The sequence below is a fragment of the Chamaea fasciata genome, unplaced genomic scaffold, assembly GCF_029207755.1.
Source record: "Chamaea fasciata isolate MVZ Bird 193981 ecotype frontalis unplaced genomic scaffold, bChaFas1.0.hap1 SCAF_1, whole genome shotgun sequence".
In the NCBI taxonomy this organism is placed as follows: domain Eukaryota; kingdom Metazoa; phylum Chordata; class Aves; order Passeriformes; family Sylviidae; genus Chamaea; species Chamaea fasciata.
In genome coordinates, this window is record NW_027094086.1 from 123,686,807 (window position 1) to 123,704,601 (window position 17,795).

General features: G+C 36.7%; 1 protein-coding gene across 1 annotated transcript in view; it reads right to left on the minus strand.

Moving 5' to 3' along the window:
• Positions 1-544: 544 nt before the first annotated feature.
• Positions 545-17,795, minus strand: part of AHR (aryl hydrocarbon receptor) — a 62,885-nt gene continuing 45,634 nt past the window's right edge. The window contains exons 6-11 of the mRNA XM_066196316.1: positions 14,386-14,516; positions 13,312-13,514; positions 11,592-11,701; positions 8,874-9,015; positions 6,831-8,091; positions 545-3,675 (exon numbers count right to left, since the gene is read on the minus strand). Coding sequence (XP_066052413.1) covers positions 3,520-3,675; positions 6,831-8,091; positions 8,874-9,015; positions 11,592-11,701; positions 13,312-13,514; positions 14,386-14,516 — 2,003 coding nt within the window. The 3' untranslated portion in view covers positions 545-3,519. The remainder of the gene's footprint in view (positions 3,676-6,830; positions 8,092-8,873; positions 9,016-11,591; positions 11,702-13,311; positions 13,515-14,385; positions 14,517-17,795) is intronic.

Sequence of the window (17,795 nt, forward strand, 5' to 3'; positions counted from 1 at the left end):
GTTGAGTTATACTTGTACCTTAGCACGTCTTTTGTGCAGAGCAAGGAGAGTAAACAATAGGACTGGCATACAGAGTTCATAGCCTAGTATTGATTCCAGATAAGACATTTGTCTGAATACATTTCACATGACAATCGTGTAGTTCCAGCCTATTAAATTACTGTCCATCATGGCACTAAACAGAAGAACTATTGTAAATTTGGTAAACTGCACAGGGAATTACAGTGAAACATTTGATTTAGCATTATAATTTAAAAGATTATCATGCAAGGCCAACAGAGCAAACAGGAAACAGTAATATTAGCAAATATTATTAGAAATAAACTAATTGTTTTCTTAATGTCTCTATGAACTAGTAATAAAGAGTAAATACCAATATAATGTAAGTACCAATATAATGTAAGTACCTGGCCAGCTACAGATCACAAAAGAGAACATGCTTCTTTTCAGCAGCATCAATGCAGAAATCTTTTATGCCTCTGTACTGTTCAACTGTGAATTTACTGTGACTAAGCAATGAATACAAGAGCCTTCCAACTACTAATTGTGGCTTGCTATTTACAAACTTTATTTATAAACTTATTTTCATGCAAGTATAAAATGCTAATTCCATGGACAAATACACATTTGTTCACCACTCTAAATTATATACATTGTATTTGCATCTAATATTCAGAGAAGTGCAAAGTCCACAGTGACGTAAATAACAAGTTCTGTAAACTATTTTAGATGACAAGCTCTCAAAAGATATTAGTAACCATATGATAACGTTTTTGTTGTTTTTTTTTTTTGTATACCACTGAAATCAAACATTTTTGTAGTAAAAGAACGTACATTTCAGCTACATTCAAGTGAATATTTTATTACCATGTATTATGTCTTACAAACTTTAGTGGAGATGAGCAAGAGCGCTACAGAGCCATACCTTAACGCAAGAGGTGTATTGCATGGTATGTGCAGGCAGAGCGAAGGAGAGAGAACTGGAAAGGAAAACAAGGTAAGAAAACTTGTACAAAAATGGACAGTAATACTGACTAACACTGGGTTATAATCTCATAACAGACCTGAAGGGCTAATAGAGATCCAATTCAGAAACACCTGTGCACTGTAGGTACAGTTTGGTGCAGATCAAGAGTGCACTAAAATACAGTCAACGTTCAACGCATAAGATAATGCACAAAATACGCTGATATGCATATAAACAACTAACTTGTTTACATTAAGTAGGGCAGCACAGTTGTAGTACTGCATCCTTGGCACTTAGTGATAGGACAACATGTATTTGGTTTAACTAAATTCATAAACAGGATATATTAGGGTTTGTAAGATGGAACACATACATTATCCCTTTCAATTTTCTGGTTTTACATCAGTTTTCAAATTTTCCAGTTCAAATGCAAACATGACACACTAGTTAGATATGGAAGACGTTTCAGATATTCGCTTAAAACATCACCTTCAATAAAAAAAAGACAGAATCAAGGATTAATTCAAATCATAGTAAGTGAATTTGCTACTGTTGTCTTGTGCTGAAAACAAAATCTGAAACATGGAAAAAAGAAAAAAAAAAAGCAATCTTATAATAAAACCCACAATGTCTTTATGGGCTTTTCCTGAATAGTAATTGCTTCCTTAATGTCCCTTTCATATTTGCTAATTTCACTTAAAAGAACTGCTGAACTTATTATTCTGAAAAGTTGTAACTGAGTTAGAAGTTTGGCCTAATGTATCACATCACACAGAATGGAAGAAAATAAGTTCTTTTTCAAAGAAAGCATGTTTCAGCTATGAAAGGATTCTGATTTCAAGTGATTGTCCTTTATTAAACAATATTAACAGCTATCTGGAGGGAGCCAATTTACTTTTCCTGTTTCAAACAAACTGGATAAATTGCCATTTTACATTATATGTAACAAATGTAATAAAATTGTTCTTAACATATAATGCTGTAATACTTTAAAATTAACTGTTTAAAATATTTTACAAAGACATTTTATTATATATGAACTATACAACACACGAGAGTATGAAATATTTTGAACATATACACATTTCTGTATTTTTCATGTAGATTATTATTTTGCACAAAACATTGGTGTTTGCAATTTTACAGTCCTCAGATAAAAGCAAAACAAAACCCCAGAATGTTTAGTGGATATGTTTAGTTTGGGTTTTTTCCTGAAAATAAAACCTATTGCAAAGAGAATTTCTCTAATGACTTTTTTTTTCCCCCCAATTTCGTATTTTGCACAGAGCTTTCCAAGTGTATCAACATACACAAGAAGAATAACGTCTCTTTTCTTTGCAGTGCAATTTGCCAGGGATAAAACTGAAACCAAATTGACCCTTTTCCCACTATTAACATTGAAAATTGCAGCCGAAATAATGTCAGTGCCAATCACTATTGAGACTCCTTTACCCCTTTTATTGAAAATGAAACCCTTTTCAATATCCATTTTAATGAAAATATTTGCATAGAGCAGCCTTGTATTATTTCTAAAGAACATTATGAGCGTTTTAACACAAGATAAGGCACATGTTTTTCAGCATTAATAATCTAAAACTAATCCTGAGGATCTGCTCCTCCCCCTCAGCAAAATCTGCTTTTTAATTATACCCTGTATTACCTGAAGAAAGCAGAAAAGCAGTATAGAATAAACTCAAATTCTCTAGCTGAACTAAATTCAGAACATTAACAACTCCTGATAATTTGTGTAACAAATCCACAGATGAATTAAGTCATTCTCTAAACAAATAATTGTTAGAGGGAAAGAATAAAAGGACACAGCCAGTAGCACTGTTAGCTAAAAGTCCACATACTAGAGATGACATTTATAGTGAATTTTGCTAAAATGAACTCCCATCAGAAACAAAGTAGCTAAATTGTGAGGCACTTAAGGTTGACATGAAAAGGAGGAATGCAAGGGGTCTGTTTCATAGAAAACCTGAAGTTGCATATCATATCCTTGTATTAAGCCTTCTATTAAAGTGCTAGAAATGGAGACTTAAAACAAAAGGATTCAAATATAAAATAAGTGATTACAGAGCTTAGTATGCATTAAAATTAAGTGCTTTTGAATCTCAAGAATTTAGAGCTTTTTAATAGTTTTTTAAAAATAAAGTCTGGAAATAATCCACGTGTGAAATCACCTTCCTTGTGCCATCAATGCTATTTGTAAAGTGCCCAATTATTTTCTAAACAACAAAACCATTTGCCTTATCTTATGTTGTATAGCATGACATAGTCTGTAGCATGTATGCAATCCATACTGCAAGGACACAGTCAGCCTGATGGAAAACAGCACATACATACTTTTAATTGGAAGATTTCATTCCACCTGTCATTCTAAAAAGCCAGGTCTTGAATTACATGTCCACCCGTATATAGTGCAACCAATCTCAAATTCTCAAAATGTAATTTAGCTGGTAAAGTCTGACGCTCAAATAGAGACTTATCAAGCTTTTCCTCGGCGCAACCTGACACCCAGACAAAATCACAGATGGAGATCTAGATCTGAATCACATAAATCCACTAGATGCCAAATCTGAGAAGGATCTGGGTTCTTTTGGATGATGAAGAGGCTGAAGATGTGTGGCAGTCTGTGCATTACTGATCACATCTAACTGAGAGGGATATGATTCATTTACATTTCCTCCATTGAAACCATTCTGGAACTGGCAGGAAAAAAATAAAATATAAATGGTTAGTCCAGGAAACTGATTTATTTATAGGTATTTAAAAAGCCTCCTTAAGACACATTGGATGAAATAATCTTAAAATACATTGACTAGCTTCAATTTTTTCTTTAATGATGATTAATGAGAATTTAATTTGCATTAAAATAGGGACTGAATTACCAGTGAATCTTACCCACGTTGAAATCAGTGGGGGGCCCCACTTATGGCTAAGTGAAGAAATAATTCTGTTATCTAAAGTGCAATAGTTTCCATTTCTAGAAAGTACAGTCTGAGAACTCCTAATTGTCACATCCAGCTGTTACATTTTAAAAGCAACCTATTTACATCTCTCCATGCCTGCAGTGGGATCCAGACATAACAGCTCCTCCAGGAATGCACATGCAGTCCTATCCATAAACTGAAGCATACTGTGTGCAATCCACTGGCTGAAATGTTGCAGGGTGGGCTTTTTGACAGTCTTCATATTGACAATGCCAAGTGAGAGCAATGAATGGCTTTCATCAGTCTTAACATAATTGTTCATAGGATTATTTTAATCACCTAATGTAATGCTTCCTGTCATGCTATGGACTTTACCTACAAAATACTCCATTCAATCATGCAAAGAAAATACAACAAAGTATTTTAAACATTTCCATCATCTCTTCAGGAGTATCTTATATCATAAGTACTCATTCCTTCAAGGTTTGTCTTTAAGGACATGTCTTATACATTCATTCATCTATCAAATTATGCTGGGTATTAGTTCTTCTTTTCTTCCTTCTATGCAAACATTGAAATTTGACTAACTGCACACAAGTCTTCTAACTTTTTAACAAGAACACTATAGCCATGTGAATTATGTTTTTAATCAAACCTGACACACTTTTAAGAGTATGCACAAGGATTATTTCTGACAGAAGCAGGTTTTTCAATATTCTTCATTAGTAAGACGACCATGCTCATTAAATTTTTTAGGAATGCTCTCAACATAGATTCAAGTACTTAGGAAGGTTTCTCCTGCTTAATAAAGGAGTATTGATCCTAAACAAGCAGCCAAACGATCACAGGCTTTCCTGTCCTTCTCCACCACTGAAAGTGATTTTAGACTACACGGGCTATGCTCCTACCACAATTATAAGATGGGCAGAAAGTCAAGGTGCATGACCACAACAGACCTTTTTAATTCTGTAGTCTTTTCATGTAGAAATCGATGGCAACTAGAAGTCTGAAAAGATACCAGTCATAGCTTGTATAGCAACATCTGTCCTCTCACCACTGACAGGGACGTCAGCATGCTAAACCCAGCCACCAAGGCTGCCCTACTTTGGTTTGGCTGTGTGAATGTGGGCTCAGACAGCAGTATCCTATCTGCTTAGTCACATGAGGCTTCTGCTTATGCAGTGCTACTCAGCCCCATGCAGCACAGGAATACCCTAACAAAAGGGGCTGAATTTGCCTCTGAACAACTTAAGTAAGGACAATTTTCCACAAAGTGACCTTTGTTCATTTTTTTACAACATATTAAATGTCCTATTGTTATTGCAGCACAGAATTCTAGTAAGTGTGAAGCAATAGACAGAATTTTTTCAGAGGTGCTTAGTCATTAAACATTTTATAGATAGATGTGAAGAAAATGCAAGGAAGAAAATTTAAAAAATGGAGATCATAACAAAAATTATTAAGGAAGTGTGACAACAAAATAATCTGCAAAATAAATGCAATTGAAACCAGTCATTCAAAATAAAGAAATGGAATTGCAAATGCAACAGCTGTTCAAAACTGATGCATCACTTTAGTACAGCTTTTTTGGAAAGAGTAGCTCTTTGTTTTCATAAAGACAAACTTGGATGGCCCTGGAGCTGCTCTGCAACTCTATTAAGCAGCACTCTGAAAGACTAAACACCGAGCACAGCCAGGCAACGCACAGCCAAGCCGTGCTCAGGTTTGCACAGTGCAGTTTTTCAAAGTCACTTCATGCAATTTCAACCCCAGGCACTCAGGGAGAAGCCATTCATCTATCTGAAATGTTATATTTGAGGTAAATTTCTGCAACTGCATGCTTTTCAGCAGTGAAGCAGTTTTAAAAAGGGAATGTTTCAAACTTGTATTAAGCATGTAAAAAATGGATATGTTCTAATTGCATTCCTCACCTTTATCTTGCATAGGTTAAATGCCAATTAATACTTTAATTCTCTAAATGCTTATGCATGTGCATAAGCATTTTCAGGATCAGTACTTCAGAACATTAACCCGTTGAGATAAAACAAAAACAAAATTTTGGCCCTATACTTCAGCAGCATTAACAGAAATAAAGGGTACAACAGAAAGTACTCCAACAAAGATGATTCAGAATCAGGAACTAGTAATTGAATTATATTTCTAAGTTAATTTTACCAACAAAGAACAGTTTTTACAACTGTAGCCTGTGCTACAGCCAGGATCCTCTCTTCTGTGGCTTTTGTTGTGCATTCTCCTTGGTGAAAAAGGACCAGCTTAGCTTACTGTGACTAACTTTCTCCAGCTATTTTTTTTTCTTCAGTTAATTAATTCAGACAGCAGCTTGAGGATGCTGGCTTTCACTTATAACAATATATAAGAACTTTTTTTGCAGCAACATTGTGTACAGGAGTGAAATATAGTTCATATTTCAGGCCATTTTTATGATACTATAATCTAATACTTTCACTAATCCTAAAATCATTGAGGAATCTGAGTAACTAGACAGTACTCACACTTCAAAAATATTTTTTTGATCCTTACAACGTATTTAATGAAAATGAGTGTGCCAAGCAAACTCAACTCCTCTCTAAAGTGTCTTTTAGCAAATTCCAAGACTTGGACCAACCTACTTTTCTTCTACTCCTATCAGGAAAATTACTGGTATAGTACCACAGACTAGTTCATTCACTCTTGATTAATACTGCCAGAGAGAGCTATCAGACCGCAGGTACACATATATATATAAACTTGACCAAATGCAACTCTCTTCACTCTAATGAACAAATAAAGCAAAGACATCCACACACTGCTAACCCATCCATTTTAAACTCAGTAATTCAGTCATGACAAACTCTGCCCCTCAGCAGTCACCCAAAACAATATAAACTCGATTCAAAATGCAAGTAATGCAGCAATGCCGTTTACCTTACCTTGTTCTCCAACGTTTGTTGTTGTTGATTTGTCATCATAGGATCATATTGCATTTGATCCACGCAGCTGGGCTGTGCCTCCTGCGTGCACGGGTACATAGAAACAGCGCCTGCATAGCATGTTTGAGGAGTGAGCATAACTGACTCAGAGTTTATCGCACACTCAAGGTTTTCAGGGACTTGCTGCAAACAACTGAGAAAATCCTCAAAGTTGGAAGAAGCAGAATAGCTCGATACATCAAAATCTGCTGCAGGAAAATCCATTTGAGCAAAATTAGAAAGCTGTGGCATCATCGCTGTGGGTTGCTTGTAAGGAACAAAGTCTTGCCTGCAGTCGTAAGGGGACGTGTTAACTTCTGATTTGTAGGAGAACTCAGATGTACTGGCATGCATGCCAGGGAACATATATTGCTGGGGTTGCTGCTGTGAGCAGCTAAGAGGCATGCCAGAGCTCCAATTTGAGAACATCCCATTGACTTGCATATGTTTCATCTTTTGACAGAGCTGCTGTTGCTGCTGCTGTTGTTGCTGTTCCACAAGTTGTTTCTGGTGCTGATGAAGTTGATGTGGATCTAAGTCCTGCTGTACCATGCAACCTTCATTCTGGACCAAGGGCTGCTGCTGGTTACAGTCTGAATATAAGAAGTCAGATTTATTTAAGGAATCCTGAACATAAGTCAGGATTTCATCAGTTATGTTGATGTCCCCAATATCATCCACATCAGATAATTCAGTTTTAAAAAACTCCTCATCCTGCTGAATACACTTTAGATCCTCAAAGTCAATACCCAGACTTTTCATGATACTGTACAAATCACTACTTTTGCTATCGTGAAAGAATGCTGCACTGTCTTCAGGAAGTGGAACAGTATTGTCCTCCATCAGCTCCCGTTTGAGAATGTTGTGATTGCCAGCAGGTAGGAGATTGTCTGTCCAGCCACCGCTAACAACACCACCCAGTTCATCCCTACTGTCTGCAAAGAAGTTCCGCTCAAAAGAAAGTTTATGTGATGCTGGAGGGCAGAGATAAACAGACTCATCTTGCCTTAACATGACACCCAGGAGGGAGTTTGGATCCACAGACTCATCGTGCAGTGTTGCTTTGGCTCCTTTTCCCACTGTGCTTTTACTCTTCGGTTGAGAGGGGTCCATAAGGCTCAACATAGGGAAAGACACCTCATATAACACAGCCTCACCAGTGGCAAACATGAAGGGCAACTTCATGTTACGCTTCCGTAGATGTTCTGCCCCTTCTTCATCTCTGAAAATAAATCAGATGTATAGCATGGTACAGCAGTACTAAACAGTTACTCAAATATTTTTGTCCCCTGGAATTAACATTAAAAAAATGAACTATTCTATTTGTAGGCATTTTTCGAATTCCTACCTATTCCAGCTCAACTTGGCTGAGTTAAACCAAGAGGCAGATTATGAAATAAGGAGCTTATGACTGTAATACCACATTTACATATTACATTTGTAATTAAATCTAGATAGCATATACCACTTTCTGTGCATTATGGGCTGAGGTGAAAATAAGTGGGCTTTGTTCCATGCATTAAGCTTTTCTTGGAATAGCAAGTAAATCAATGCTTGAAGTATCTCTCTTACTCCATTTTACAGACTCCTTTGCAAAAATTATTTAATCTATTTAAAAAGGGTGAATTCTATATTATGCAGAACTTAGTTCTGAACTAAAATTCAGGACTGAATTTCTTTGTTATTTGTTGTTTCTTCTACACAGCTGCAGTTGGAGTTCTCAGTTTTTGCTTATTGGGATTGAAAATGGTGGATGGAATAACTTCATGCTTCTACTGCTGATCTTGTTCTTAAAAGAAATCAATACATCTAAAGTTTGATGCAAAAGGACTACAAGTTCTGAAATATCAGAATTCTTCACGTTTGTAAGCAAACTGAAAGAATTTTGAGTATTTGGAATATAAAGGGGAATAATTTAAAACCAAAAATTCCTTTGTGAATATAAACAGCCTCAAACTAGTTTTCAGTTTTTGAAGAACACTGCTTTATGAAATGATGACTTACGTAAGAGGTCTTTGCGTGGCAATGATGTAATCTGGTCTTCCATTTTTGTAGACAAGACGTGCATTTGCCTGTAGCCAGGCCCATCGATTTTCTTTGGTTAGAACCCTAAATACAGTCATTCCACTCTCACCTGTCTTCATCACTAAAGAGTAAGCATACTGGTTACTGTCCAGCAAACAAAATCATGAAAACCACTATGTCATGAAAGGAATCCCATCTGTAGAGAAATTTTACAAACCTCACGTCCTCAATCACCCAATTTGGTGTGGCACTAAAGCATTCCCAGTGAATCAGGAGGACTGATCAAGATGCCTAATTCACTCATAAAATAGAAGTCAAAACTGCAAGATATCTGCTACAGACTGGCAGCATTCTATATGGGGCTTTGTCCATTATTCCTTCAATAACAGAAATCAATAAATACTAGAACATGACAAAAGCCCAAGTTTCTCTCACCTTCAAAAAGCAACTATTACTTTCACAATTAGAAAACACGTTAGTTCTGCATCCAATTCTTTCACGTTTTGACAAGTTTATGCAGAGGTACTTAAAAAACTTATGTTTCATCCAACTACCACTAGCAATGCTTGATAAACATACTCAGTTTTCACCATATATTTCTGCATTGGATTTGTGTGGCCAGGTTTTGGTAGTGGCGGGGAGGGTTACAGGGGTGGCTTCTGTGAGAAGCTGCTAGAAGTTTCCTCAATTTCCAGCAGAGCAAATCCCTGGCAGGTTCAAGATGGACATGCTGCTGGGCAAGACTGGGACAATTAGAAATTGTGGTAATGCCTCTGTGATATCATTTAAGAAAAACAAGTTATTGTGCAAATATAATTGTGGCTGGAGAAGAGCAGGGTGAGAATACATGACAGGAACAACTCTGCAGACATCAAGGTCAGTGAGGAAAGAAGGGCATGAGGTGCAAGAGCTGAGATTCCCCTGCAGCCTGTGGTGCAGACCATGGTGAAACGGATGAGCCCATGCAGAACCACGGGGATGCAGAGATCCAGCTGCAGTCTGTGGAGGAGACCCATGCTGGCGCAGGTGGATGTCTTACAGGAGGCTGTGTACCCATGGGAGGCCCATGCTGGAACAGGCTCCCAGAAGAGACTTGCAGACCCATGGAGAGGGGAGCCCATGCTGGAGCAGGTTTCCTAGTGAAAGGTGTTTTTAAGGCCTTATTTTACTTCTCATTATCCTGCTCTGGTTTTGTTAGTAATCAACTCACTTAATGTGCCCAGATGAAGTCTGTTTTGCCTGTGACAGTATTTGGTGAATGATCTCTCCTGGTCCTTATCTCAACCCATGAACCTTTCATTATATTTTCTCTCCCTTGTCTAGTTGTGGAGGGCAGAGATAGAGAAGCTTTGGTCAGTGCCTGGTAAGGGGCTTTGGTGGGTGCCTAGTGTGCAGCCAGGGTCAACCCACTACAGTCGTTCTGGTGCTGAAACTCAGGACGATCACAAGGATTGTCAGATAAGGACAGTAACAGGGAGAGGTAACAGGTAAAACAAGTACTGAACAATGTTAGAAAGTAGAATTATCATGGGGAAGTTTTGTTGTAACTGTGGTGAAGGGGAAGGGGGTGGATTTTGTGCAAATTGTCCAATTTTGTTCTGTGTTGTGATGAAGTTATCTTGTTTTTTGTGTGGGGAGCTTTAGTTTATTTTGGCTGGTTTTGTTCTAAGTGAAGCTTGTGATGAATGTGGATTTTAAAGATACTTCTTAAATATGTGATTCACAGAGGCAAGGGGTAGAAGTTATACAATTGCTCAAAACTCTTGCATTTCTAGACAGAAAAATTAAATAAAATGTATTAGGAAAGTCTAGAAATCTAAACAAAAATCCTTGCTACAAAATTTCTTTATTTTAATCTCAGGATCAAAAATGTAGCAAATCCAGTTTTAAGACAAAGTTTCAAACCATTCAAGTTTCATCTCCTTCTACTCTGGAACTATCTCTTTTTCTTTATGGAAGAAGGAAAACCACTGATAAGCAGTGACTGAGCTATACGTGAAACAGAAAATGTGCTTAAATAGGTTGAGAACAACCTGCTGAGGGGCATTGTCTATGAGGGGATAAAAGAAAAAAAAGGAACTTTTCAAGTAGAAATGAAGTACCATAATATTCTGAAGATGATTCTGTAAGTCCCAAAGATAACTATGTTATAACTAATAAAAAAAGTAAAACAATAAAGTCCTCTAAATAGTTATACATAGATAGCTGATGTTTATTTCCTTAACACTACACTTCTCTCCATAATTGTTACTTAAACCAACTCAGGCTGCCAAGAATCAAACCCAGAAACGTTTGGACGCTATCATGCTAAATAAGAGATTAATTTCTGGTAAACATCTTACACCAATATCAAAAGAAAATGCTTTATTTAACTTGCTAACAGGAAAGCTATCTTTGGCAGACTCCTTGCCCAAAGAAAGTTGTTGAAATAGCAGAAGTTAGGTTGAGCAGAGAAGGAAGTGAGAAGAGCAAGATGTGGCAGAGACTGGAATGTTTATCCTAAAAGGGCCTAAATAGGAATATTAAACATTTCTTCTACCAGTGTAAGTTTTTAGAAGGACAGATAGAACATATGGAATGAACAGTGTTCTTTTTGTTAACAACCTCTTTTTTTTTATCTGTAATTCATTTTGCATTTATACTGAAAAAATACCCCATGCTTTGATTTTTCAGCCTTTCTTAGGGAATGAAACTTACTTCGGATGTGATTTTCAGCACAATAAAGCATATCAGCTGCGTGAATAAACTGGTATCCTGTTCCTCTCATACACAGCTCTGCTTCAGTGTATCCCAGGACAATCTTTCCTCTGTAAGGTAAAATCAAAAAATTGCAACCCTGTTGATGAAACAACTCAGAAAATGAATGTCAAGCAAGTTAATTATAGATAGTACATTTCTGATGCAAGTTTGTTGCTGTATCAATTGTACGCAGAAGCAGAACAGCTCTAATAAAAAACAGAGTCAACAAATCATAAAATTTTAACTAGTCTGCCAGGTTGCCTTCAGTGACTAGGACTGGGCTCACAAAACCATTAGATCATAAAAAAAAAGTAAATGCCTACAGCCGAACTCTAAATTCCATACTACTGAACATATTCACTCCTAGCAGGCAGCTCCCATTAGCCCTGTTTCTTATCATTTACCTATAGGTGCTTGTGTGTAAAGTAGGGGTTTAACTTTAGTTATCTAAAACTTCTTGCCTAAATTACAATTTTTAGTAGCCTAAAGTTCAAACCCAGATGTATCTCAGAACTACATGCCTTTTGCTATTGAGTGGTTTGGGACCCCTGTGTTTGCATTTTAACAAGATATGACTCAGAGGACCACTAGCAAGAGTCATGTTTGACCCTGGCAGCTAAAATTAGAGTACTTTACTAGAGGCTGGGGAGATGAAACACTTAACAGAATTCATGTGATCTCTGTGCCATACATGATAAAAAGACATAGTCAAAAAGAGACCTAAACAACATTTGAAACAAAGAAATGGAAATTCAAAGACAAAAGGCAAAAAAAGGGGGAAAGCAGCGATGAGGAACAATTTACATAAACTATTAAATACGGCAAAAACTGAAAGATTCAAGTGGGAAAAAATATCAAACAGAGGAAAGAAACACCTGTGTTAACATTTTGCTAACTTTTACTTGTATCAGCTTAGAGAAATAAAACATTTTGGTCTCTCAGTAGACAAAATGCCAAGTAATTTAATTCTATCCTGGAAGTAGGCATGGAAACCCATATGAAAGACTCCACTGAAAAAGAAAGCATTGTCAGTCAAAAATAGGAGGGAGAGGAGAAGGAAGCAGGGCAGGGGCTTTTATTTTGATAAAAAAGCATCCTAATGCACTTCTTGCCATTTTGATGCATAGTAACATTATTTTCATCTAGTATAGCAGTAATGTTTCCAAATTTTACATAGGGAAGAAGAATGGTTTTGAAATGGGTAAAAGTTATAGTACAAAAAAGTATTCAATTTATTTTGAAGCAAAAAAAATCCATTGTATTTTACACCTATCTGAACTGAAGAAGAAATATGGAATGAAATGAAACACTTGTTCTATCAGCTCTAAAGCCAAATTTTAAACCAGATTTAACATGAAACTTCTCTTCTTCCCTAATTTATTAGTGTGCTGTCTTTTGGTTTTTTCTATTTTACGTTGGTTTTGTGGGTTTTTGCTTTGTTTTTCTAACAACTGAGAGTCAGACAGCAGTATGCCATTTCAAAGGAATAGACTATGGCAAACCTATTTCTCTTTACTCGACAGCAGGGCTGGAGAGAAAAATCTAAACAGCTTTTAAACAACCATCACTGAAACAGTGCATATGCCAAAAGAGTAGCTGGCTTTATATTTCATATACATACTTGAAACCTATTTCATCGGCAGATTATTAGACAATTACACAGAATGATTTCACTTACTTTGCATCACAGCCAGTAGGTGTGAAATCCAGTTTGTGTTTAGTTCTGAAGATGAAGTTTTTGGTTCGTATCTCAAGGATAGATGGTGGCTGTAGGGGTGTAGCTACTGCAAACAGTGCAAGCTGAGGAGACAAAGTAGCCCCATCCTTCCCTTTCTTGTTTTGTCCATGGAGAAACTTCAGTCGTCCTTGAAAATTCATAGCCTTAGGATGAGGAAAAAAGTAATTGCTATAAGCTGTAGATATTCAAAAGCAAGATATTTCTGTTATGATGTAAAACATGGATTTTTCATTTTTCTTAAGATCCATCACATTCAAGCTTTATAGGATGGAATACATAGAAGTTAGCTAACAAGTACAGAACACTGTTGTTACATCCCTGAGTGTGTCACTTCAATATCTACTAATAAACTTACTGAAAAATTAATTAATGGGAAGATTACTCTGTAAAAAAAACCAAAAAACCAAACATGTCGTATCAAATATCAACTGGACTTCTAATAATCTAATGAACATACATGCATATAATGATATCATTGTTTCTCTCGCTAATTTGTATGTTCAATTTTGCAATTGTAAAGAATTATATGTTTTAAGATATCACAATAATAATAATAATATGGGTTGATAAACCCATACTTGTTTTAAAATCTAAATAATTGTCTAACAAAAAATGCATTAAAAAGAGCAAGCACAAACTTTTCCAAACAAGGAAAAACTATGGTTCTCTTAATTACTATAACTTATTGCATCTCAAGATATTCAACTTGATACAAGAAAATACTCTTGTAATGCTCTTTGACCTACAAATGACAGAGCACTTTACACAACCAGTTGCTTATTTGCATTTCACTGAGGAAACTGGGCTGTGAGAAATGAGAGAACTTGCACCTGGTTGTGACAACATCTTAAAGGGGACACATTCAATGTCACTAACTGATACACTGTGGTTCAAACAGCTCAGACATCTTTGGAGACTTAACAAATAAAGTAAGTTGCTGCACCTCTTGTTAGGATAATGCAGATTTCCGACTTTTAAGCGTTTTTGGAAGATTTTATGTGACTCCAGACTCACCAGGAATCCAGATGAATTATCCAGGAGACATCGTAACCTACAGATGAAATTCCTTTCCATAAAGGAAGAATTCTCCGGAGGAAGTTGGTCTGGGTTATAATAGGTTGCTGGCTGTGAAAAGCCATTATCTCCTGCAGGAAAGGATTATTTATAAGGATTATTTTTAGAACACCTAGTGAAGGCTATCTATAACAAACGGTCTTCTGTCTCATAAACAAAGTGTTAGGTCATGACCTGAGCAAGAACAATGTAAACTGCAAACATCTTCAGAACCTGTAATGATTGTAACACTGAGGCTAAGCATCAATTCTTCTGATGGGATTATGTTTTATAGGTATGTTATTTGAAAACTGAATGTAATTTATTTTCAAGTGGTTTATTTTTTTTTTCTTTGGGGTCTTTTTGTTTGGGTTTTTAATTTATTCGTTATGTTTGTCAACAGCCTAGATTCTGGATCAGTTGCAAAAAGCAGAGTTCTCAGCAGAGAACATACCCATGTTCCTACAATGGCAGGATCTGCAAAAAGGCACAGCAGCTACAGGAACTGAGTATTCAAAACCTCAGTAATGGTATTGAACTGGGAAACTTACTTTCCATACAGCCAGGTGAAAGCAGTAGCAATAAATAAAAATCCGCAACTTTAGGAAACCACCACAAAAAATCAGAATTTTTCTCCAGTGAAGGCAAAATCACCCTACTAAATCGTGAAAATATTTCTGGGCTCTGCTGATCAAAACACCATATTTATCTCTCCAGGTATACCTGCAGTACTTGTGTTTTGGGGGTTGTTTGTTTTAAAAAAAAACACTCAAAGCCACAATTGTTAACTAGGATAACAACATGGTATCCTTCCACTTCATCAGGACAAGCATTTGCTGGTAAGTGGTATTTACAAAACAGACTTAAACATTTGGAATATAAAGTAAAACCAGAAGGTAAATCAATAAACTTCTAATAGAATACATATGTTTTACATGAGATTGCATATAGAGAGATACCACAGCATTACTACTCACAGCAAATTTTGCAAGACAATCTTGTTTGCAATATATATTAAAAAAACAGTTGTTCCCTATTCTATTCCCTATTCATACATGCAGAAAATTAAGAAAAAGACATTAAAAAGACATTTAGTGATAATCTTTAATTTAAAAAATAGTCCATGTACTCTTAGAGAACTGATTATCAAGTATGGACAAAATAATAATACAGATTTTAAGAACCCATATTGACCTTCCAGACATGGAGACAAGGTCAGGGAGAGCATGTCACTTAATAACACACCACATTATATTTTCTGAAATATAATTTTGTCTCACGAACAGCTGGAAAAACTTACAGATAGGCTCAGAGGTTAGTACACTGGCAAAACAAACCTAAAGGTAAACAAATCATTACCAAAAGCAAGTTCAATTTAGTCTCCTATGAATTCAAGCAACTGAATTGGAGCCAAATGAGATCGCTGATGTCTTACCAATAGGCCTTCCAACCTAAGGCCATCTAAATCCTACAAGTATGCTGAGTTATCCAGCTTTTCAGATAAAAATCAGGTGATACCTTTTTTTGCCTAAAAGAACTGCTTATGTTAGGTCAATTTTTGCTGAATAAACTTTGAGATATGGAGAAAAAGAAACCTTTTTCTGTCCTACCTGGTAGTGTGATGAAAAGGGATAATCTGAAATTACAGCCATCTGAAGAACTGTATTGGCCAGTCACCATTATGAGCAGATCCCACAGGCAGACAAACTCAGGTAGTTTTATTTCAAGACAGATATCATATAACTTTAAAATTAGAAAATAAGAAATTCCCACACTCGTCATATGGATGGTTCTCAACAGACAAAGCAAACTTCCTTTCTTGTTACTGCTGCAGATTTTTTTATTATAAATTGCTTAATTGATGGTGAGAATTTTCAGCACTTCTGAGATGGTGCTTCTCTAAGCTCTCTGAAGAAGCAATGATTATGAAGAAAGAGCATCAAAGAAACACCTTGCAAATCCTAAACAGTATTTAAAAAATGCCAACTCTGACTGGGTGCAGAACTAGCACCCAATAAGCAGTGCCAGGGTTTCTGCCAGCATCCTTGGCACTAGTAGGTGTGTCCTTCAGCATTTCTGCCACAGGAGAATCTCAGTGCTATTCTTTTGGTAAATATAGAGCTGAAATTTGAAGGTTCAGCAAGTCCAGCTGGATCCTGTGCAGTTGCCAAGTTCCATAGTAAAATGCACATTTTCCAAGTGTGAGCAAAGCTGTGGTGAAAGAAGTGGCTCCCGACAGGAGGGGAACAGAACTCAAAACAGGAGGCAATGGGCTTCAAAACTGAGCCTCCTACACTTGTGAAAGCAACACTGCTGCACTTTTCCAGGCAGACAGAAGGCAGGAAGGTTTTACTGCCAGGATCTTGAAGTGACTCACTGTAAGAAGGCAGAGAATCTTACAGAGCATCTACAATCCCTGCAGCAAAACTACCAGTTAACACTACAGGGGTTAGAACCCATATCCCTCACAAAGCTCACACCGGATCTCATCAATACCATGGAGCAATGTGCAGAACATGCAGTGCATTAAGTGCTTGTCTTTAAACTCAAGACCATATGGTTGTGCAACATACGAAGTTCAAAAGATAATCCAGACTTAATGCCCCAAAGCAGATATTTGGGACTGAAAAATCAGAATTTTGCAAACTTCTCTGGGAACAAGACAAGGACTGGGAGGCATGTCTGGGAAGCACAGTAAGAGCTGAGGAAACCAGTGGTCTAGCAGCATACCAGCGTATTGAGTGAGAAATAACCAGTCCAGGCTAACTGAAGCAGAATCAGTTCCCAGATTCAGGATGGAATCTGTGCCTGAGCACAATTATATCTATAAATATCTACATAATGCTAGCTGAATGTATTAAAACAGAAATGGATTAAATGTGCAAAAATGGAAGAGAACCTTATGGTCATAGTATTATCCTTTGCTATAAATCTGAATTCAGTCTAAAAATCCTCAACATCCAAATATTTTATGATACTTGAGGCTCAAAAGTCATCATTGAATCATAGAATGGTTTGGGATAGAATGGACCTTGGAGATCACCTAATTCCAACTCCCCTGCCATGAACAGGGACACCTGTCACTAGACCAGGTTGCTCAAAGCCACATCCACCTAGGTCCTGAATGCTTTCAGAAGTGGGGCACAGTTAGCAGTTTTTAGCAAGCTAGAAACACAAGATACAAAACAAAGAATTGTTTGCAATCCTACTCAGCACTTCCTGTCCTTCAGTCAAATCTAAGGCCAATCCAATCTGGTGTCATACTTTTCAAACAACCTTCTTTAAATTCATATGCACTTGCTTAAGGTCCATAGAACACAATTTCACTCTAAAGCAAACAGGATAAGCATCTGGTTTCTGAGAACTGTACT